Source organism: Cyanistes caeruleus, chromosome 1, assembly GCF_971803275.1.
Source record: "Cyanistes caeruleus chromosome 1, bCyaCae1.hap1.1, whole genome shotgun sequence".
Taxonomy (NCBI): domain Eukaryota; kingdom Metazoa; phylum Chordata; class Aves; order Passeriformes; family Paridae; genus Cyanistes; species Cyanistes caeruleus.
Window position 1 is genome coordinate 123,594,325 of NC_141701.1, and position 23,730 is coordinate 123,618,054.

Consider the following 23,730-nt stretch of genomic DNA (forward strand, 5'->3'; position numbering starts at 1 on the left):
AGGTTGGTGCTTGACTGTGTTTGAAGGAGAGCAGCTTGAAGGCTGTAAAGTGGACATTTAAAGAAATTAAATTTAATTATCTGTTGAGTATCCACTTTACATTCAGGAAGGGTGTATGGTACATTTTCTGTATGACTTTGAAGGCAAACCTACTTGAGGTCTGGCTCAAAATTATTCGAAATTGGAAGACAAATTCTCTTGAGTAGGAAAATGTCAGTATAAGACCCATGAACTTGCTGTAGACTCACAGGATTTGTATTTTGTGCTGTGGTAATTCAAAGTGCAAAAAAGATTTTTAGAACTACAGTGACATTAGCAGGTACTTGTAATTTTAAATGAGGATAGGTTTTCTTTGTTTTATTAATTTTTAAGTTCATGCCTGAACCTCGCCTGAGAGCTGGGCCAGATACTTGTGCATTCCTGACATAAAGAGCAAGTCAATGCTTCTCAAATTAGAACAAATAAAATTCAAATACCTGAAACTCAGTAGATACTCTCTTTTCCTAATATGGAAATATTTTTTTTGTTACTGATTTTTAATCACACAAACCAACATGGAAATCCCTTGCAAAGATTAAAATGCTTGCTGTTGTAACTGAATAGATGTGGTCTAGCTAAATGATTGTGTTCTTCACTTACACCCCACAATTACCAGGGAAAAAAGTCCCTTTAGTTACAATAATGCCTTATTGTATTATTGTCCCTACTGTGCCCTAATATTTAAGTTTCTGAGTAAAAAAATATAGTCTATAGTCCTGTCTTAAATTCCAAAATTCCCCATTCAAGTAATTGCAAGGCTGCTAGGTGGAATTCAGAAAGCCTTTGTGCTTTTCAGGGTGGAGGTTTGTGCTAACCAGAAAGAAGTACTGCAGAATGAGCCATACGTCTTAAAAGTGTGCCCGTCTTTGGCCTGTATATAAGACAAAACTCACACTGCAATTATTTTGATTTTACATGCCAGATGTTATGCCTAGGCCATGAATGAAGATACAATGAGCCAGTTTTGGAAGCAGAAGCATGTGTGGTGGGGTCTGTGTAAGCCAGCATGGGTTTGGCAGCTCTGTTGGCTTATACCAGCTCGGGGATGTTGCCAGCAGTACTGCAGATGCAAAGTTTCCTGTGTTTGGGACTGAGCTCTCTTTTGCCATATGAAAACAGTGCAGGGCCACAGGCCAGTGTTTTTCCTTGCTTGGTCCCAATTTCACACAGTCTGAAAGTGACCTTAGGAATTAATGTAGTTCATGCATCACTGGGTTGGTAAATGCAGCCCTGTGTTGGATCACATCATCTGGTTGAGAGAGCCCATGTGTGTTTGTGAGACAGAGAAAAGTCCTGTTGGAAGTGAGCCAAACAGACAATCAGTTTCTGTATCTTGTCTCAAGATTTTAAGGTATTTACTCAGTGCTGCACCTTAGCAAGCATGCTCAAGTTCAGCTTTTGGGGCTTTTGGACTGCAGCTCTTTATCATATGAAGGTTTTCTGAGCAGTTGAAACTTCTTGGCTTTGCTAAGTACCAGAGCTCTCCATTCTGCTTTCAGTCACAGACTGAGTTGTCCTTTTCTGGAGTAAAAGCTGAGGCTTTCTTTTGAAACCAAATGACTTATTATCCTGTTTCTGCACACACAGAATTTCTCTACTTTGCATGATTGGAAGTCAGCCATGACTCTCATTCTTTGTATTAAGTTTCATATTTTCAATCAGTGTCAGGTATCGTTTGAGTGGACCTGCTGCAGAAAAAAAATCTTATTGTGCCCAGCTTGTGATTTCTTATTGAAGTGGTAGGAAAGAGAGGGAAATCTCAGCCTGCCATGCGGGACTGTTATGGGGTATTGTAAAAGAAAACTGAATTTGTTTCAAATATGCACTTGTTAAATGTTAAGTGCTGTGAAGCTTTCAATTACATGAGAAGTTAATTGCAGAGTTAAAAAAAATATTGCATTTGGGTTTAGTAGAAATTAGGTCTTTCTGAATTGTTTGGAAGAGCTAGGCCTCGTCAGAGCAGGAGTTGTGGTTCAGTATTGTCACAAAGATACCAATACAGATATTCATAATTTTTTATTGTGCAATAAACCAGATGGCAAGAAAACAATGTGTTTCAGAGTTCTTTTAATTCTGAGTATTCAATTTTATTTAGAATTGCAGTTTGGTTTTTTGTTCCTCAGAGTGCATGTTTCACTCGTGAGATTTGGTTACGCAAGTCACATTGTATTCTTCCAGCCTGTTTTATGCTGAAAATGTAACATGACAGGATTGTTAAAAACTGTAATAAAATAATGGATCAGCCTAAGGAATCCTCTTTTGCTAAATGGCTTTCTGGAATGGTAACTGTTCCAGAAAAAAAAAAATTCAAATATATAGTTAATTGGAGAAAAACTGTGGGTAGCATGCTGCTCTCTCTCTCTCTTTTCCCATGACCTTCTAATTTTACAATTTTGTGTGTGAGTGTGTGTGTGTGACCAATTAAGTCACACTTAAAGACCCAATTAAAATATGATGGCAGAGCAAAGTAACATAGTCCAAATGCCCAGCAGCTGGGATATAGATGTAATAATCCATGTCCTTGAATCACAGGAAATAGAGAGGGGACAAATTGCAGATAATTTAGTCTCTCTACTTCTGCTATGCACAGCTTTTACTCTAAGTACATCTGTTAAATTTACACCTCATTTAATACACTGACATATTACTAAAATTGTAGTGGTGTTTAGTTTTCTCAGTTTGTCTTTTCTATTACAGAAGTAAAATTGATTCTGCCTAGGACAGAAAGGTGGCCTAGATGACTTCTTGAGATTCTTTACAGATAATTCTTATGTGATTACATAAATTTTACTGATCTTTCTGTACCACATTTTGCCTTTGAATGATAGTGTTTTGCTCCATGGAGTTTTTATATAGGTATCTCTTTCCATGTATTAGTAAGAAAAAGTGCTTTTCAGGTTTTTAGAAGGTAGTTCAGATATTTCTTTTCTCACATGTATCTTTTCAATCTCTTCCTTCACCCTGCCCTAGTTGGTCATGCATATCAGAACTCTTTGGGCATGAGAAATTGGTTCACATCTTTGTATTCATTCTGTAAAAAAATGAGCTGAGAAACTGTAGTTTAGAGCTCATAAAGTGCTCAACACCCTGACTGCATTCACCTTTGTTTTATTGCTTAGTAGTGTAAATGGGGGAGGGAAGAGAGCTTGTTCTCTCTCTTCTGAGAGGGAGAAACTTTTCATCTTTTTCTGCCATTTTATGATTATCTGAGGTCAGAAATCTAAGAATGGACAGGACTTGTGTATTAGGGCAGGATTTGTCAACAGATAAGTAAAATCTCTCATATGTTATAAGGGACCTATTTTTTTCTGTGTCAAAATTCACTAAACCTCAGAAAATCTGTAGCTGCAGTAAAAAGTGTCAGAATTCACCACTGGGAATGATTTTCTAGGTACACTGTTTTGAGATATTGGATAATTCCACATATTTTCAAACAGCATCAATTATTCTTTTTTTATTATTCTTAAAAATTGATAATTAGCAGTATAGTGTGAAGATGCTGTTCTCAGTGGTTAGTATTGATGGGGAGCATGCTTTTTCTCTGTGACTTGGTAAGTATTCTGCCACTATTCTTTTCTTTATTCTTGTATGGACCACTCTTGTCCCAGTTCTCTTAAGCTACATCCAAAGCACATGAGTGTTTGATAAGTTACTGATGAAGTGTGGGTAACTTTCTGGTATCAAAATGCCTAAAGCCACATGGGAGAGTTCTGTTTCAGAGATGCCACAGATCCTTAATACTATATATTGATTAAAAAAATCAAAAGTATATGTTTAATTGGTTTCAAGTCTAAGCAAAACTAAAACTGAAATATAAGCTTTTAAATATCTGTTCTGCAGCACAGTGCTGCTGGATATTAAGTACTTTCAGATGTATGTGCTGTGGTCCCTCTGATTCCATTGGTGTGATTACGTGGTAGTTTACTGGGTGAATTCAACACAGAGGAACAGGCTCAATTTTATGAAACTTTTCTGGTAGCTTAGTTCTGATGAGTTTAGATCTGTTTAGATCAAGTTGAGATCTGTGAAAACAATAGGTGATGTGGATTGTCAAGACTTCTCAGGTGTGTCTGCTGCTGTTTGCTCTCTGAATAGGCCTAGAACTGTCCTTATAGAAACTGCTGACTATGTATAGAGAAGAAAGTCTGAAGAATGAATGTCTCAGATCTGTGCATGTATTTGCAGTAGATGTCTATGAAGGGCTTAAGATTTCTTTATTTTTTTAAATCAATTGTCCCTCCAGGTATTATACAATCTTCCATTGCTACATTGATCTTCAAAGTCTCATGCAGACTAAGTAGTATAACTTATGGATTATGAGAAATAGAAAAGAAAGAAGGAAAAAAAATAAATTTCAAGCTTTTTCAACTAAAGCTTTGTGATATAAATCAATATTGATAACATTTATGTCTCTCGTGTTTTGTTCCACAGGCAGCAGGAGCAATCCGTCCTTTAGTTTCTACTGTTATTGCCTCTGCTGCTGATGGCTGCTTGGACCACTCACTGGAACGTGCCAGGTACAGAGCAAGTGAAATGCCTCAGGCTTTCTTGTTTGATATAATCTATGAAGCATACCAACAGGTGAGATATTAAGACCTTCTTTCCATTTGCTTCAGTTAAAAAGAAAAAAAGATAACTTTATTTCTCTTCTTTCAAGAAGAGAGCTTCAACATCTATTTCAGATCACATCAAACTGTATGCATACTACTTCTGAGTCTTTAAAAAAATCTTATCATTCTAATTTATTCAGATTTTTGATTAGTTAACTTTCAAATACAAGAGGAGGTGATGGGTATAAATGGCTGGAAAGAAAATTTTGCTTTAATTTTTATTGTGCATTAAATAAATTACTTGAATGAGTGGGTTTATATGTTTGTTAGGTATCTATATAAACTGTGTGTGTTGTTGACTGAGAATATCAAAGGGTTTTGGATGCACAGTGTAATAATGATGTTTTGTAGTAATTTCGTGGGATACAGGCTGTTCTAAAATACTGAGATAATATTACTTGCTGCATCTAGGCAAATGTTTCTTTTGTTTCTTGTTGCATGTGTATTATACATACTTTGACTAGTGACTGAAAATAATATTTACTTGTGTCTATTGTAATTTTTCATTTTTTTCCTGATATAGTGCTTTGAAATAAACTTTATTCAAGAAAATTAAAACTGTGGGTAATGTATTAAACCCTGACTCTTTTGCTTTAATTTGCCCTGAAGACTGCTTTCATTTGCCCCACCCTGCATTCACAGTTTGCTGGAAACATTCCAGCCTTTCCTCTTAACACTACTTCCTTTTCATTCATCACCTTGTGGAAATTGCCTGTCCTCCAGGTATCTTCCAGACTGACTGGAAGCAGAGCATTTCTTCATTTGTCACTTGGAAGGAATTATTTTTCATGTTAATGCTGACAGTCATGCTTCCCCATCAGTGTTTCAATTCTAAACAAGCCCAAGTTTCTGATACTCACTTTCAGAGAGTACAAAGCTTAGAAGTCACTAACAACAGAAAAATGTGAGGACAGGCAATAAAGAAGCTGTTATTTAATTGTTCAGTAATTGTTTTCCTTAGAAATGTTGGCACAAATTCCATGTCATATCCTTTATGCTTGATACTTGAAGATATTACATGCTGATGATGAAGAACTATCCAAAATTAAGAGCTACTCGAGTGATTTGACTGGCTTCAACCTTTTTGTTTCTGATAGGAAGCAGGGGATTGTTCTTAGTATATGACACACAGCTGATACTTCTGAGATTCTACCTTGAATGCAGTGGGTATACTCCTAAGAAATGCAGCCTCTATGTGCATAAGAACACATCTCAAGAGACAACTGCTACTGTTGGTTATACAGTCCTTTTCGATGTGTATCTTGAATCTTTTGGGAAATTGCATGTTTATGTGCTGTTTCTTGCAACCACCTCATCCCCCATCCCCTGAAGAACCCAGTACTTTTCCTACTGTGTTTGCTTATAATTTTCAAATACGGTAGAGCTGTCAAATACATAAGAAGCTTTTGCTTTAAATGCCTCCCTCAAAAGACAACTATATTTACAATTCCTACTCTACTCTGAATAGAGTTTTTTCTCACATATGTGTTCCATCAGTCTTCCTTTTTGTATTTCTGCTCTTTCAAGAACAAGCCACCAAAGTTGTTAGAAGCAACCAAGGCTATGGTTTCTTGTCCCCAGTTTCCTTTGCTTTGGCTAAATTCTGGTCATTTTAATACTCTGTGCCTGGACCCTTGGGAAGTATAACACTTTGCTAAAATCTCTCAACTCATATTGTTTCCTAATTATTTATGTTTCAATGGTGTCTAGCTGTCCAAGTCAAGGATTAAGACCCTATTGTTCTGGGAACTGTACAAACAAATAAAAAAAGACAGATAATCGTTGTCCTGAAAAACCTAGTCAAGCTACTGTAGGACAGATTTTTGTAGGAATGGATGCAGCTTATGGTACGTTCTAAATATTAACATATTCATAATCAATTCCCACAGCCTGGTGATGGTAAGTATCATTGTACAAATGAACAAGGAAGAGAAAATAATTTTGTTACTCATGTTGCAAGCCATTCATGAAGCTGGAAATGGAATTCATTTTGGCTGACCCTGCCTGGGATCATGATCCCATGCCTGGATATTTTATACAGTTGTGACCTTTATGTAACAGTAGTGTGGGGAAAAACAGCAGTCAAACATGCATTCCTTGGAAAGAAACTCTCCATTTGAATTAGTGCTTCGAGTAACACAGGCTTTTCAGCTACACTGTGGGTAATGTGGAATAGTGCTTTTAAACTCCATCTCTATTTAAATGCACTGTCTGATGTGAGTAGATAGGTTTAGAGTATTTACTTCCAGATGTGTTTGTGAGTGTAAGATCTCTAAATATATTGACCACAAAGTTGCAAAATTCAGTTAAAGGTCAGTTATCTGACCCATACAGGCTTGCTATCTGCAGTCTTTTTTCTCTTCTTGTCTGGTTGCAGTCTGGGCAGAGCTGACTAGAGGTCCTTTTCCTTTTATTGCTATTTTAAATTTATCTAGAATTAGAATGGTGTAAGGTATTAACACTATTAAAATATGAAAAAATATATTAGTATGATCTTTACCAAGTAAAAGTAATTTTCCATTTCTTGCTCAAATGAAAAAAGACAGTAATGATTTGGGGAAAAATACATGCCCTGTTGAATCTCCTCTAATTAATTTTATGTACAAATACCAAAATTGATTTACAATAATATAGCAAAATGTGTGTGTACTACAGGGAATCCCCTTTACAAAAATCAAAAATCCAGGACAGATTTTGAGGAATTCAGCCAGATTGTTCACCTGCATTTAATTGTGATGCATTTAATTTAGTTTTCAGTCTTACATCTTCCCTGTTGCCTAAAACATGTATTCCAAACAGATCTTTGTTCAGATATATGTTACTTTCTGATTTAACTGTTATGGTGTCAAGACTTTTGACTTCATAACTATTAACTTTCAAATTTGTATAATTTATGTGATTTATAAAATCTTTAAGAGTTACAACTTTTGTTTGTATGGTGTGTATCTGGCTCAGGGTGGACAAGTGACCAGTGTAAATAACTGCAATGTGACATGGAGCTGTACTTGTAGTGTGTGTCTGGATCTTGCAGGTGGGAGGTTTTATGTTAGCCAGGGGTTTTCCTTGGGATTTTAGGTAAAAGGATGTATAAATTTGGTAAGGGGATAAATGTGATGTTGCATCACTGCTCTTAGATCTGTTACATTATAATTTTTTGACTTCTCAGTTCCTGCACAATGTAATGAACAACAGTAAATGGACAAATTAAAAAAAAATTAAAATCAAAAATGCAACTAGCAAAACCACTGGAAAAGTTGTGAAAAAATGGCAGAATCCATGACTTCAATTCTGAACTACCTGGGACAAAATCAGCCAATGTAATTTTTAAAAAAATATTATTTATTTTGTTATGTAATAACAAATTTCTTATCTTTAAAAATGTCTGTTGCTTTTCTGTTTTTATCAATCCCAAGGAAAATTAGCAAAGTTTAAGTGTTAATTGAAAATTCACCCTTTCCAAAGATAGCAAATAATGGACAGATTCCTTAGACCAGACTTGTTCATTTTTGCTTAAGGTAGTTTTATGTTTCTGTTCCACTTCTTAATTTAAATAGGAACAAATGTGAAGTATGATCCTGCAAGCCTGGGAGGAGGTGGGTGGGGGAGACTTCACTTACCAGAAGTCAAGTGTTCCCTGGAGCAGTACCTTTTAAAAGAATTAGAGTATCAGGAAGTCAGGTAGACTACAATTTTCCTTTAATCAGAATAGGCTGAGACTGATTTCTGTAATACTTGTTTTTGATATATTGTAAAATGCACAAAGATCTCTAAGATTTTTTTTTTTTTGTCTTTAACACAAAGCATCTTGTTGTGTCACGTCGTGTTCTGTACAAAGTAACACAACCACAGTATATAAATGCTGAAATACTCAAAACATTGGACACTTTAAATATATCTGCTAAAGCAAGAAAGGTAGCAGGAACATTTAAAAAGCTTTACCTTTTCATGATCAGGAAGAGAAACAACCAGAAATGGAAGCAGAAGAGGAGTGGTAGGTGGAGGATGCTGACCAGCTTCTATGTCAAATATGCAAACAGACGGCCCTGGTAAGATGATGCAGTGGTTAAGGAGTTGTCAGCCTGAATGTGGGGAATACCAGAGTTGCTCACAAGTGCCACCAGGCCAGGGAAGCTGAGAACCTTGAGAGAGGTAATAGTTATAAACACCTGAAAAAAGAGCAGGACATGTTAGGATGCTATTCTGCAGGAATCCTTCATACTTAGGAAGTATTGCAAAGTCTGGTCACTAATTCAGAATTAAGGGATAGCTTTTTAAGAATCTTATTAAAAAAATACACTTTTTTTCTGATGATCATTTATGCATTATCCTACAATTTTCCTCAAGATTTGTACTTGTGGAAATTTGCTGTAAGAACTGCACACTTTTTGGGGAGGGTAGGGTGTTTGTATTACTTATATAGTTATTTCAATCATCTATTGATAGTAGACCTTTTGCAGAGTATAGAAGTTTATATTTAGCTAATGAGAACAATGAAGCTGAAGTAAAAAAAAAAAAAAATAGGAACAGGAAGCAGGAATACTCATTGAAGAATGAGCTTCAACATGTTTAGAGATATTTCTCTGATTCATGTCTATAACCTCCTTACAGATATCCACCCAGATCAGACTGATCTTAGGGATTCTGTCTAATCTGTGTAGAAAATATATAGAAATTAGTACATTTTAGGACTACACTATATTAGTGTATCTGTTCATAGCCAACATTAACCACTCCTTGAGTATAACGTTTATTTATGGGCCATTACAGCATCAGCCTGCATAGGAGGGAATGGCTATATATAAACTTAGTAATGACAAGATACAAAACAATAGTGTGTCAAAGAGAATCATGCAAATACTTTGATGCTGAATTCTGGGAGGCAGATGTTCTTCCACTCCCCAAAAAAATCATTGCAAGATGTCCACAGATTGGGTGGAGATGGGGAGAAGATAAAGTCTGTGAACTGTCTAACCTGGTCATTAGTAGAAGAAAAGGAAATCCCAAAATGGTTCTCCTCTAACAAACCTCTGGAAATGTCCAGGGAAGATTTTTCCAGAGTGAGAAAGGAAGTTGGCTATTGTTAGGGCCATTGTAAAAGTATTTGCTCAAAGTATTGTCTTTTCTGTATGTAAATAATAGGGACTGTATTCCATGTGGATTTTGTAAACTTCTAAAGTACTTTTTGAAAGGGCACAACATTACTGGGATTCTTTTTCAAACATGTGTGAAGCATTTTAATATCCTCTGTAGCAGAGGAGTGGAGTCAGCTGTAGGAATTTAGCAATATGTTGGCATAGGTCAGGCAAAGTCCTTCGAGGCAAAATGTCTAGACTGATTTGGGGATTTTCCTGTGGCTTCATTCTTTGTTAAAAACATCAATGTCTGTCAAATGATTATTACCAGGAGCAACAAGTGATTAGATGAACGGTAGTAGACAAATTGTTGACTAAAACCTTGGCAACTTTGGGAGAAAGGGTCAGATTCTGAAAAAGGACTGAAGGATCAAGATATAAGTGATTTAATTCTAGTGCTGGAATCCTGAAAAAAACATTGCTCATGCCCTTGCCAAGACAAGATATCTGAATCTTCAAGGCACCTCAACCTTTATTTTAACATTCATCAAACAAGAAACTTTGTGTATTTCAAGGCATGTAAGTTGTCACTAAGGTTGACCAACTTAATATTTTATCTCCTCTAAGCATTCACTTGGGGGTAATTTTTTTTTCTGATTCTATTCCATCATGAATTAGTTATGTAGGCCAGAGTTGTTCATTTTTGTAGTATAAAAGCACTGAAAAAGAGATCACCATTGTTTTAAACATATGACAAATAGCATATAGAATATATGGGTTTTATCATAAGTTGTACTGGGTTGTTTCTTGACCTTTGTCTTTTTAAAAAAGCGTCAGGAGTCTTATTATTAAGTATATTGTTGTAAGGATGATCATTTAACCTCATTCTTATTCAAATGGATTTTGCAGTTTCTGTATGCTCTGTATGTGCATATGTAGGTCCACTTCCTTTTCCAGACCCCCATGCTCTGGTCGCCCACTTTACTTTTGTAGTTTCTAGTTATATATTCTGGTCTTATAAATATATGCCATGTAACATCATTATTGTATTTGTCCTAATTCTGCATTCCAGTTTGTGTCTATATGTTTTCTTCCTTCTCATTAAAGGTATTCTGAAATACTGAATCAAGAAGTGATTAATGAATTAGGCAAGAGCTGGCTAGACTAATATTAATGTTGTAGTATGATTTGTATGAAGATAGTACTACAAACCAATGTTCTTTGTATGGAGTCCTAAAGGCAGCATTCTTCCATCTGCCTATATAACAGTTAATTAGTGTAACCACCTACTTGGTTGGTCCAAGTAAGCTGGATACTCAGCTGAATAGTTTTTTGAAATTCCTAGCCCTAATTTTAGTAATCTGTGTAGTACTTGTATGAACATGGCAAATATCTGTGACTTTTTCCATGTACAACCTAAGCACATGAAATAACAAAAGGAAGCCTTTCTGATTTGTTCGTAGGTCATTAGGATTTTAGATATGATGATTTGGCAAGGAAAACTGTGTACTCCTAAATGTCAGAAAAAAATCTATTTCTTCTTAAATGAGAAATTTCACATTATTAATAATAACCCTTTCATTGTTGTGGTCTGTTTCAGCTATAATTTTATGACTTGTTTTAGTTACGTTTAAAAGACTTGGAACTTCAATAGAACCTGAATTCTGTTACATTTAATGCACATTGAAAGCTGGTAATTTTTTCTTGTTTTGATGCAAAATTGCTACGGCGCTTATTTTTTAATAATGCAGTTTTGCAGAGGTTCTGCCTTTCTCCATTCATTGTCAGGCTGATGCATGCAGACTGTTGTTTAACTACAGGGTTGTCAGCCTCACCTAAATGAATATCCTAATTTATATAGTCTGCAGGTTGTAGCTCTGAGACATTTTCCAAAGAGATCTTATTTCATTGGCATCTTTTTACCCTGATAACTTTGCCCTGAGGAGCAGAGAGGAATGAATAATTTTTCCTATCCTTAAAGCCTACCCAATTCTAAAGAATACTTTTCAGGGTAAATATGCTAAAAGAAATTTTGTCAGTAGTGCTTTCTTTTATTCAAAAAGTGAAGCTAGATTGGTGGTCTGGAGAAAACTGCGCTAGTTTAGATAGCTCTGTACTTGATTAGTTCATTGGCACAATGGTAGAGCCAGGATATTGTCTGAATCCCCACCTTGCCCTAATTAAATTCTGCCACAAGAATGTTTGGAGAAATTCAAATGCCTTGCACAAGAAAAAAAGGCTTTTTGCTAATGGGATAATTACTTCCATTTTATGTCACTCCTCATCATGTAGCATCTCAAAGAACTTTGCAAATTCACATATTAGCTCTTGGAACTGTTTGCTGCAGTGGTGCAAAGCTTCCACTCCATGGATGAAGTTTGGCATCTCTATGGCAGTGAAAAGGCATTTTGTCATCAGATATAATTTGGAAGGTGTATGTTAAGGAGACACAGTGCAAATATTCAAGTTGGAAGTTAGATTGGATTATGAGAATACTGTTGTGTTACTGGATTTACCCTGGTAAGTGTCCTGTATCCATGAGAATCACCTGTTCAGCACAGGCTCAGAAAATGCTGAATACCGAGTGAGGGTCCGGGTATCCTGCATATGGGAGACCACCCACCTAAATTGTCATCTGTTGCTTGTTCTGAGTAACAAAGAAGACAAGGTAGTGAAGCTAGAGGTTTTAATCTCTTGTTATTGGCAGTTTGGTTTATTGAAAGGCAAGGAAAAGGGCAATTTATATTCTTGCATAATTCAAGAGGTGATTTTTCTGAAGTAAATTGTTTCAAGAGTGAATAATCTTACGTGTTAAAAAAAAAATAATTAAAAATTCATTTTAGCTTGGCCTGAATTTGGCTCACCTCTGCTTACAAACTCGATTAAATTGTCTCTTGGTTTCTTAATTTTATGTTGCAATGTATTTAGAAATCTTTATTGGGAGAATGTGAACAATTACTTCTTCAGATTTTCTTAGAATAACCTAAATAATCTTTATTTTCTACATTAGGGCAAAATTTTTCTACATTAGGGCAAAATGTCTCTGTCTTGTCCAAATAACTCTTTCCCAAGCATTTTTCCAATTTGCATGATAATTTAAAAAGTGCAAACAATGAGTCCTAACACAGTGTTTTGACTACTACTCTTGTCACATAGAATATTATCATTTTCTTATTTCTTCATGTTGTAACTAAAATATGAGTATTTAGTGTACTTGGAAGCAACATGAACCAAAATATTCAAATGACAAATCAGGAAGTGTTCAGGGGTCTAATGATAGATTGCCAGGAGATCATGGCATATAAGGAAGAGGCACTTGCAGTTACTGCATTGAAAGGTGTTGGGATATGGATACAGATCTGTATAAAAACAGGCTTGCTTAATTCTGTTAGGGATTAAAATGCTCTTCTCTTCACTACTGCTGCATCTGGATATATGTCACAGCAGTCTTAATAATTAACTACAGTAAAAATAGTTTCAGAGATGAGATAAGCTGGTTTTACGTTATCTCAGTGTTTCCTCATTCACGTTTCCTCCTTCTATTTGCTGCTTCTGCTGTCTCTCATTTAGTTGTGGCATATTGATGTAGGCTGAGTGCTTGCTGCAAATCCACTGTTGGATTCAGCATTTTTTTTGTTTCAGTGTTAATGAGTGTAGCAAAAAATCTTTATAAAATATGATAAAAATAGGCCAATTCAGGTTCAGTGAGAGCTTGTGTCTACTTCTTTTCTTAAGTCAATAAAATGTTCCTGATGATGAATGTTCATGATACACTCTGGCACTTCAGCAGTGGAAACTTGGTTTTCCAGGATCTGGAAAAGCCCTAAAGCTCTGCTATTGTTGATTAGTTATGCATTTTAAGTACAAGTGTTCTGATATTGTTACTGAGTGGATTTACATGGGAGAACAAAATGGAGACACTGCTGACACTGGAAAAAGTGCTGAAGATTACCCATTCAAGGGTTAGAGAAGTGTAAATGTTGGCTCTCCACACAGGCTTTAAAGGTACATGTGTAAAGGAGCATCTCTGAAAATTTTCTTTCAGTTAATGCATAAAAGAATATTATTTTGTATCATTATAAACTGAGGAATGATGAAAAAATAAGAAAATAACAGTATTGAACCTTTTTTTATCTGTGCTGGTTCTGTTGTATGGTTACCAGTTCCCATGTATAGGTACAGTAAATTAGTGTTCAAAGTATTGTACTGGAAATAAGTAAACATATGGACTATTAGTAAATACCAGGAAGACACAGGCTGCATAGGTGCTCTTTTCTCTAACCTCTTATTCTATGTTTACGTACAAGGAACCTTACATTTTAGGAAGTAGTACTATTTTTCAATATGTTTTCAGACTAATTTGGGGGAAAGAGGAGGAAGACTTTGTGTAATGCTAAAATCTGTACCTCATTCCACTCTTTATTCAAGCACTTTATTCAAACATCCACTCTTGGAGAACAAGCAAAAAAAGACACCCACAGAAAAGAGTCCCCAAAACTACCTATTAGAATGCCTTTGAATATTCAGCAGTACAGAAGCATTTTTAAGTAACATATTCACTTCTGTGTCATTTAAAGAGCTAAACTATTATGTTTTCCTTCTTTTGTGGATATGTTTTGTGCCAGTATTTCCAGCTGTTTCCATCATTTCAAATCTGTGGTCTGAAACTTAAACTATGTCTATTGTTTCACAAAGCTATGTGTGTATGTCAAGTTCAGTTAACTGTACACTGTCAAACTTATGTTAAAAAGGCTTTCAGTAATAAAGGGGCTTTAGAAAGAGTAGGAATTTTAAACATATTTTTGTATTGTAAATTTAATCTAGATGTACACTGAATTACATACAGAAGACTTAGGATGAGAATGGTTGTATACCTGGGTCAGTAAGAATTTTCTTCACAAATATTCTGGAATTTTTGTAGAATCATAGAATATCCTGAGTTGGAAGGGACCATAAGGATCACTGAATCCAACTCCTTGTCCTGCAGAGGACATCCCCAGTAGTCCCACCACCTAAGAGCATTGTCCAAATGTTTCTTGAACTCTGCGAGGCTTGGTGCTCGATCACTTCCTTGGGGAGCCTGCTCCTTCCCTCTGGATGGAGAACTGCTTCCTAATATCCAAGCTAAACCTCCACTGATACAATATTAGGCCATTCCCTCAGGTCCTGTCATGGACCACCAAAGAGAAGAGATCAGTCTGCCCCTCTGCTTCCTCATGTAAGGAAGTTGTAATTGCAATGAGATCTCCCTTCAGTCTCCTCCAGGCTGAACAGACCAAGTGACCTCAGACATTGTGTATATGGCTTCCCCTCAAGGCTCTTTAGCATCTTTGTTGCCCACTTTTGGACACTCTAATAGTTTAGTGTCTTTTTTATATTGAGGCTCCCTAACACTGCCCCCAGAACTTGACGTGGGGCCACCCCAGCACAGAGCAGAGAGGGACAATCCCTGCCCTTGACCTTGGCTGGCGATGCTGTGCCTGATGCAGGACCTTTTTTATACGTGCTCTCTAATAATGCTTAATTTGTTAACTGGATTTCTTAGGGCAATATATATAGAAGCTGTTGAATTCTGTACTTTAAATACAGATTTAAAATTTCACATGTGAAGATGTTTAGCATGAGATGGTATATAAACAGCTGGCCTTGTGCTGCTACTTCATTTCATTGTTCTCCTCTGACATCAGTGTATCAGACTTGGAGAACAGTACACTCTGACAATATGTTTAGGTTGAAACAATTATGGATAATTAGAGTGGTAAATGTCATGATATACAAGTGTTAGTGAAATATGGTTTTAATTATTACTTTGCTTTGTGTCATATTTCATCCCTTGCAACAAGCAATATGCTCAAGATGCCTTAGCTCATTTATGGAACTTCTCCACTCCCTACTGATCATCTGTGATTAATACCTTGCTAAAAAGTTGGAATTGCTTAGTTTTGTACTAGTTGTATTAATTATTCTCTACTTTAAAATGTTACCTAATTTTATTTCAAAGTAAATTCTTTCATAGCTTAATTTATTTCTGAAATTCTCTCTTCCATTCTGAAGCAAAAAACCCAACAAAACCCAACCAAAAACAACAACAAAAACAACACTATTTTTTTTTAAATTTGTATGTTATTCACATTAGTGGAAAATAATTTGTGTTTTACCAGAAAATTTTCCTGAAAAACAAAGTGAAAGAAGGAAACATTTTGGTAATAAATATTGGGAATCGAAAGTTACTAGGCCATTTCTGGTTTTACTGGCACTTTATCTCTGTACTTCTTTACTTCTGAGACTGCTGCATTTTTATGTATTTTGGAGATAAGAGTTCCCTATTCCTTTATCTTTTCTATTGACCTTTTTTTGTATCCTGTTTATTTAAATTTCTGCCTAATTTGAAAATGTTCTAAAGTGTTATTTTGAAATCCCTTTAAGTTCTTGTATCCATTTTGTTTTGTAACACAAACTAAAAAACTGTAAAGGACAATAACATTTAAACTGCTTTTCTAAGTTGGCTGACAAACTATTATGGCAGAATTTACCAATTTAAATAATATAAATTATGCTTTTTTTCTAGGATGTCTGTGCTTATGAGTATTGCAGTTCAGGAGTGTAATGCGAATGGATTCCTTGAATTTCAGTGACATATTATAAAACAAGAATAGAAGCTAAAAATTTTCTTTATCTGTTTTAATCAACTTCCTCAGGAACTTAATAAAAAGAAAGGCAGGTTGTATTGCAGTACTCTCTTTTGGTTCTTTAATCCACTAAAATTTTTACATGCTTGACAATTTTGATTTCTCAAATTGGAGGGGACTGGAAATTACTGAGCTAATATAATTATCTTTGAAACATGAATTTGTAGACACATGGTTAAATTTGACACCAAATAGTAGAGTTGTTTGTAAAGGAAAGCTTATGTATTGCAGAGCTAATTGTCATTCTTTAAGGATTTCATTGGCATCTTGTTTGAGGTTGATTGAGGTGATAACAACTTAAGTACATTAATAAGATGTTCTACAAAAGCTTTTGCTGAAGACCCTTGAAGGAAACTTAAAGATTTGGGAAAAGAGAAAGGACTTACCAGAGTAGATTATTTGTTAGAAGATAAACAAGGTCAAGTGCATGACCAATTTTCATTGCAGTAAATTACCACTGGAGTTTCATGATAGTTTGTACTGAGACCTGTGCAGTTATCTTGTTCATAAAAAGTTTGGAACAGAAAGTGGAGGTACCCATTATTTTTCTGTGTAGTAAAGATGAGTGCTAACAGAGAAGGTTTGTAGAAAAATATGATAAAATTCCTAGATAAGTGTAGATAAATGGAGGGCAAAAGGGTTGATCAAAGTTTTTAAGTAGTTTCCACACATGAAATGACTGAATAGATATTGATCTCTTTATCTGTGGAAAGATGTAAGAAGAGATGTGGTGGAGCAATTTTGAAGGATTGAGAAGGTGTTTTTTGTGTCAGAATAACAGAGCATGAGATGAAAAGAGTGATGGATGAGATACTCCCTGCTGCAGTTGTTAAAAAAATACTGCTAGTCAAAAAAATAATTGGGTGAATTTAGGATTCCTGTAATTCACTGAGTGCTGTTAAGGCAGTTACTTCTGGTTGAGTATGTCCCTCAGGGACTTTTTATTATAGGGATTTCTGAAGCCAGAATAATAGCTTTATATGAGGCAAAGGGAGCATTCTGGGAAAGTAAGAACATACCATTGCCTTGTTCTTTCTTACTTATTGTTGATAATTCACTCTGAAATAGAGACTGGATAGTGTGGTAGCCAGCCTGTAATCTTCTCAAATGCCTCTTTTTTAAATAAAAGATGCTATCTTAAGTTATCCTTGTTACATGGAATTTATGTTTCTGGATGGACTGTTAATTTAGCAATATGAAAATAGAACAGAGCTTTCTTATCTTAGGTAGGCTAATTCATCTTGAGGATGTCCTGACTGATAAGCTCCCAGTTACTGCTTTGCTAACTATGTTTTGGCTCAGAAGATTCTTCTCCTTACTCAGTTTTTCATTAATGAGGTTCTTACAATCAGTATCAATAGGAAGTCAAACTGCTTGGAAAGGGTGTGTCCAGAGAATATATCTTTTCTAGATGACTAAAAGGTAGATAAACCTTTGTTTGTTGTGGGGTTTTTTTTGGTTTTGTTATTTTTTTAAATCTGTAAGGATCATGGAACAGCATGAGACGGCTATTTTCTGTGCAGATAAGTGAAGAAAAAGATGGAGGGAATCAAGAGGGATACTGAGGTTCCTAGTTACTACCATCTGCTTTTTGATTCTGCAATAACCAAAACAGCATTTGAAAAGTCATGTTTCCACATCTGTTAAATTGTTCTGGTACTCTGAAGGTTGGTCACTGGAAAGTCAGTGGTGTCTATTGGTGAGGCATGTCAACTCCATCAAGAATTTTTTATACATGTAACTTCTCACTAATGCATTTAACAGTGTAAAAGTTTAGCAAGATTCTTGCAGCATCTAACTTAATTCATCTGTGCTTATAAAGTTTTTATTTACTTCTATAGGACTTTGCTGAATAGCCACAATTTGGCATAAGCTGCTTGGAACTGTTTTATTTCTGATCCATGCTGAACCTATGTGCATAATACAGATGTATTAGTGTGGATAGGACTGTTGAGATGTAAGGTTTAATTAATGAAAGGAAATGTGCTATTGCTTAGAAGTACCTAAGACTAATTTAGGATATTTTTTTCTTTTTTAATTACTACAGTGTACTGACTATGACCTGGATTATGGAACAGAATGTTTGCATCTGGCTCTGAAATACTGTAAAACAAATGCCAAACTTGTTGAAGGAACAGCTGACCTTTGGAAGGTAAAGACAATAATAATACCTAGTTTTATATATATATATATATATATAATTTAAAATTAATAAAATTTGTGTATTACCATAAAAATTCAGATATATTTTCAATTGTAATTTATGCTTTTCTATTTCATTTTTCAGAATTGGTTTTGTCTGAGCTCTTTCTAGAGCTCGTTGTAGAGAGACTTGGGCAGATAATACTTGAGGTAATCAATAAAGACAAAATTTTCCTGTAAATAGGAAAAACATGTAGGTATTTGAATGTCCTCAGAATCTGGAAAACTATAAATGTGTAATCTGCAAAATGAAGAATTCTCTTTTATGATATGACCTTTCTCCTACTATTTCTATCTCTTTTGTCTGTTTTCTTCCTCTTTTCCTATAAGGACATCACTTATTTTTTCTGATGCCAAATACCTGGCTATCAACAAGTTGATTTTTAGAGTAGTTCATTACATTCAGTAACACTGTAATATTTAAGACCTCTTAAAATAATATTTTAATTTTTTTAAAACGTAATTTATCTTGTCTGGTAATCTAGTAGGTTCCTGATGACTTGCAAAGCAGCTGTGTGTACAGGGGCCAAAGTATATGTCCCTTCTACTTCAAAGTACCACATATAACTTTTTTGGATGGTGAGACATTATTTGTTTTTAGTAGCTGTTGTGTCAAACACTTTAGATTTTTTTTTATATTTTATTTTATTTACCATATTGAAGGATCTGGATGCAGCTCAAATCACTGCATCTGTCTTTGACAGTAAATTTCCTGCAATGAGACATTATTTCTATTGGAATAATTATAAATATCACAAAGAAAGGCAATTTCCTTAACTTGTGCCAATTTAACAGCAAAATTTACTTGTGCATTGGTTGCATACAGAACTTCTTTTGATATCTTGTTGGGAACATACAGTTTTTCTGAAACAGTCTATGGTCTGTTTTCCTATTTAGTCTTCTGAGGCACAGATAATGTCATACATATTTCATATTGTATGCCAAGAACTGATGTTGTCTCAATGGCTCCAGTCTTATTTTTCAGCATAAAGCAAAAAGATATTCCATCCAGATAAATAAGAACTGAAATAAATAATTGTTGTTCAGTTGAGGTTTCAGAGGATTTGTAAAAGAAGGACTGCAGTAAATTTACATTTTCTAAAGTTTGAGTATTAAAAACCAGTTTCATCCTATGTGGACCTTGAATCTTTAAAGAACAGATAAGATACTCGTAAGAATTCAGCTTATGCATGAGGTGCACAACCTACATAACATTAAATGACTCAGAGCTGTGGGAAAAGGTTGTGTGTGTTTATATATTATGTTCTTGAATTAACACTAATTATTATACCTGAGCACTTGTACATTAGGAAAAGTAACATTTCAAAGTTGTTGTTGGAGCTAAAGCAGGAGATATTTTGTTTATTTTCTGGAAACAAATGACAAAGTTAAAATCATTCTTTGTAGTGAAAATAACCAAGTAATTCAAATTACTTCAGTGTTATAAATATTTATAAGTTCTGTTCTAAAGATAGTTCTTATATAGCTATTTGTAGGATATTTGGGATCAGGATGACACTAAAAAGAAAAAAATTCTCTGGCAACACCAGATTTTCAGTTTCTCTGTATTTGATACCTTGGTAGTAAAATTTTCTTAAATATTCTGGGGCAATATTCTCTTGAAATGTAAAATCAACTAACAGAATGTATTTGTTGTACTCTGATATATGTGTGTGTATTGTAGTTAAAAAATTCAGTATAATAACACTTTTTAAAAATCAGGACAGATTTATAGACAATGTTGAAAGAGTACAAAATCCTCATTGTTTCTAAAAAGCAACAGATTATTTTCTAATCCTACAAAAGTATCCCATACAAAGGAGATCTGTACAATGTCTTAGTGTAAAGGGGAAAAACTTAATTAAACTGAAATGCAGTACATTTGTGTACGTGTGTGATCATAACTTTGTTGTATTTATTTTGTAATAAGTTGTATTTTTGAATTTAATGCACATTTTTATAAGTACTTTGTTGTATTTATTTTGTAATAAGTTGTATTTTTGAATTTAATGTACATTTTTATAAGTCTGAACCATTCATCAAGCTAAATCAGTTTTTAAACATCACATGGAAGTAATTTTGGGGTATAATTTTTAAAACAACATCTTCCTAGGTACTGAAAACTTTTAGTCTGACAATTAACAAAAAAGGCACACGGGAAAACAAACTCATCTGATGATTTTTGGGGCTTTATTAAGAAGTACAATAGATTGTTTATTATACAGAAAAGTAGAGGTGTTTAGTAAGTAAGACTGTTCTGCCTCTGCTATAAGCAGGTCATGTTTTCATGTTCTGTGACTGTGAGGTATTTATGTTGAGTTATATTTGGCCTAGTGATATTCTGGATTGCAGCAATAACATTCTGAAAATCTTGGGCTATCAGATGTTCAAGAGAACAAAATGGAAATTAATATTGTTACATGAAAAATGAGAATTTGAGTCATTGGGAGCCTGTGAGTTTGATATTGATCAACAAAACAAAAGGGTGCGCTGCTACAGGCAAAATTTGATCAATAAAGAGTCATATGATTAAAACAATTAATGTCAACCAACATGGAATTTACTTATTTTGTGAAATTGACTTCAAGACTTTATTACAACACTATAATCTTGGCTGATAAAGATGGTAGTGCTGACACAACATTAAACTGGAAAAAGTTTGACTTGTTACTACATGACATCTTAATTAAAAATAGGATGACTGTAATTGTACTAGTTCTTATTAAATAGATGAAAAATTAGATAATTGATATATTTCAAAAGATTATTCTCCCCATGTCCCACCAGTTTCTGCAGAAACTCTTACTGTCTCTAAGGTATTTAATAGTTATCTGATAAAGTTTGCAGACAAAGATAATCTTTTTTTTTATTAAAAAAATATAATTGATCAGAAGCAACTTATAAATAAGGATTACTTAGCAAATATTTTAAACTAAGCGTATGCTTTTCATTGCAGCCAAATATGTAATAATAAGCACACTGATTTTAGAAACAAATGAAGTATAGGTTATATTTCATGGATTGTTCCTGGGAGGCAGTGACTTTGAATGTGGTGTAGGAATCACAGAGGATAGGAAGTTTCCACTGTGTGGGCAAAATACCATTTGTCAGCATGGGCAGAGAAACAAGAATATGAAATTAGGAAAGAGATGTTCTGATAGAAGTGCAGCTAGAATGCTATGAAGAACTCTGAGCTCGAGGTCTGTGCAATTCTTATAAATAAATTCCCTATAAATAGGGAACATCCAGGGAATCAAATTTTGCATCTTAGTGAAATTGAAAGAGGTGTAGAGAAACTCTCCCTCCTTAACTGGTAAGGGGTGGTCACAGATGGTATCTGGAAGGGTTTTTCAGTGAGCTCTGCAATTTTCATGACACTTACAGGAGCTTGTATGTGAAATTAAGTTATAGGAACAAAGATTATGAAGAAGTGCATATGAAGCATGTGATATGGTCTTCAATGATTTATTTCTCTAGGAAACAAAGCATTTGCTGATGTCTGTCTCAGAATTTCAGAAGAGATTTTTTTAAAGGTTCATTCTTACCTTTTTATTCTCCTGTGCTGTTTTCTTAAAGACTGCACCTACCATATTTTAGATCAGGCTGTTAAAAAATACTTCTGTGCCCCAGAGACTGTAAATGTTAGAGTGTGAGAGTCTAGTCTTGTTTCTTGAAAGGTTTTGGGATTATAATCTGTTATACTTTACTGAAAGTTCAGTATAAAGGCCCTCTAGAATCTGGTGAATAGAAAGAAATTTTGCAGCAAAGTCAGTTGCTCAACTGGTCACTCTATCCTTAAATCTAATTTCAGGACAATGGTTCTTCCCAAGAGTAAGCACAAATGTAAATGTCTGTATGTAAACTCAGACTCCTAAGATTTATCAGGATAGATTCATTCTCTGGCTACATCTCCTCTGGGACAAACTGTAGTTTTTATTTGTAAAATAATATAATGCATTGGGGAAATCATACAAAGTTATTCATCTGTGTCTGGCTATAATACAGAGTTTAGTTTATGACATTTAAAGGAAAGTGTTTACAAGAATCCTTCTCTTGAAATCAAATAATCACTTACTTGGAGACTAAGATGTTGATACTGTTACTGGTGTCCTGCTGGAAGACTTACCTTGTAGCACTAAAGCTTTTGGAATCCTGTTCAGTTCATTTAAAAAAAAAAAAAAAAAGAAAAAAAGAAAATATTTATTCAGACTTTAGAAAAAAAATTCAGAAAGTCCAGTAGAATTTTATTTGGCATAAAATGAATTTGCAGTAAAAGCAAATATAAATATTTAAGAATCATGTCAGTTCAAGTCACTGCTGATCATTGTGAAGATATTGCAACCAAAGACTGTTAATGTCTTGTGTAGATGCTGTTATTTGTAAAGCCTATTATTGTGAATGTCAGCCACTATGAGGGTACAAAGACAGATATGAAGGGTGTTTTTACAAGTACCAAGTAAATATTCAGCATCTTATTGTTCATCTAACTTGATCTGATTAATGTCTTCAAGAAGAATTTGATGTTAATTAATTCTCTGAAAGCTCACACAGTCTACTTGTAGTCTCACTGACTCCCACTGGTTAATTGGGCTCTCATTAACAGTAATAGTCTTGCACTACTGAAAAATTGCACCTGTATTAGTAAAAGCAAGAGCAAGGTTTCTCCCTGGCTGTCATTTTTATGATCCCAAGTTCTGTTAAAAATTAATCTATTAGCAATAAGATTAGAGTAGAATGGATGTGTAAAAAAATAGATGCATTATCATGTTTTCATGATTTTTCAAAGGATTTAAAATACTTTTAGGTTTCAAATGAGTTCTAGGCAGATCTAAGTGTATGGAAAAGGGGTTTTCTCAAGTCTCCAGTAGTTTCTGCAACCTCTGTTCTCATAAATTGCCAGTGATACTTTACCAAAATTAAGAAATTGACAATATCACTTGTTTATGGTGTTTAAAATGTAAAGAATTGCCTTTAGGGCATTGTTTTATTGGTTTTACATTCCTTCCTGCTGTGTTAAATCTAATGAGGATTGTCTGTCCTTTAGGTGACCTACAAGCGGGATCTGTATGCAGCTGAATCAATCATTAAGGGTACGTGTTTGTCCTTGTGACTTCAGTT

The 23,730-nt window shown here is 34.6% G+C and overlaps 1 protein-coding gene across 18 annotated transcripts in view; it reads left to right on the forward strand.

Annotated features, from left to right (window-relative positions):
• CRPPA (CDP-L-ribitol pyrophosphorylase A) overlaps positions 1-23,730 on the forward strand; it is a 156,132-nt gene that overhangs the window by 20,601 nt on the left and 111,801 nt on the right. For all 18 annotated transcript variants that reach the window (XR_015277626.1, XR_015277623.1, XR_015277625.1 and 15 more), the window contains exons 3-5: positions 4,471-4,620; positions 18,458-18,562; positions 23,657-23,702. Coding sequence is in view for 6 of the 18 variants with exons in the window: in XM_086855329.1 (XP_086711455.1) it covers positions 4,471-4,620; positions 18,458-18,562; positions 23,657-23,702 (301 nt within the window). In the remaining 12 variants the exon portion in view is untranslated. The remainder of the gene's footprint in view (positions 1-4,470; positions 4,621-18,457; positions 18,563-23,656; positions 23,703-23,730) is intronic.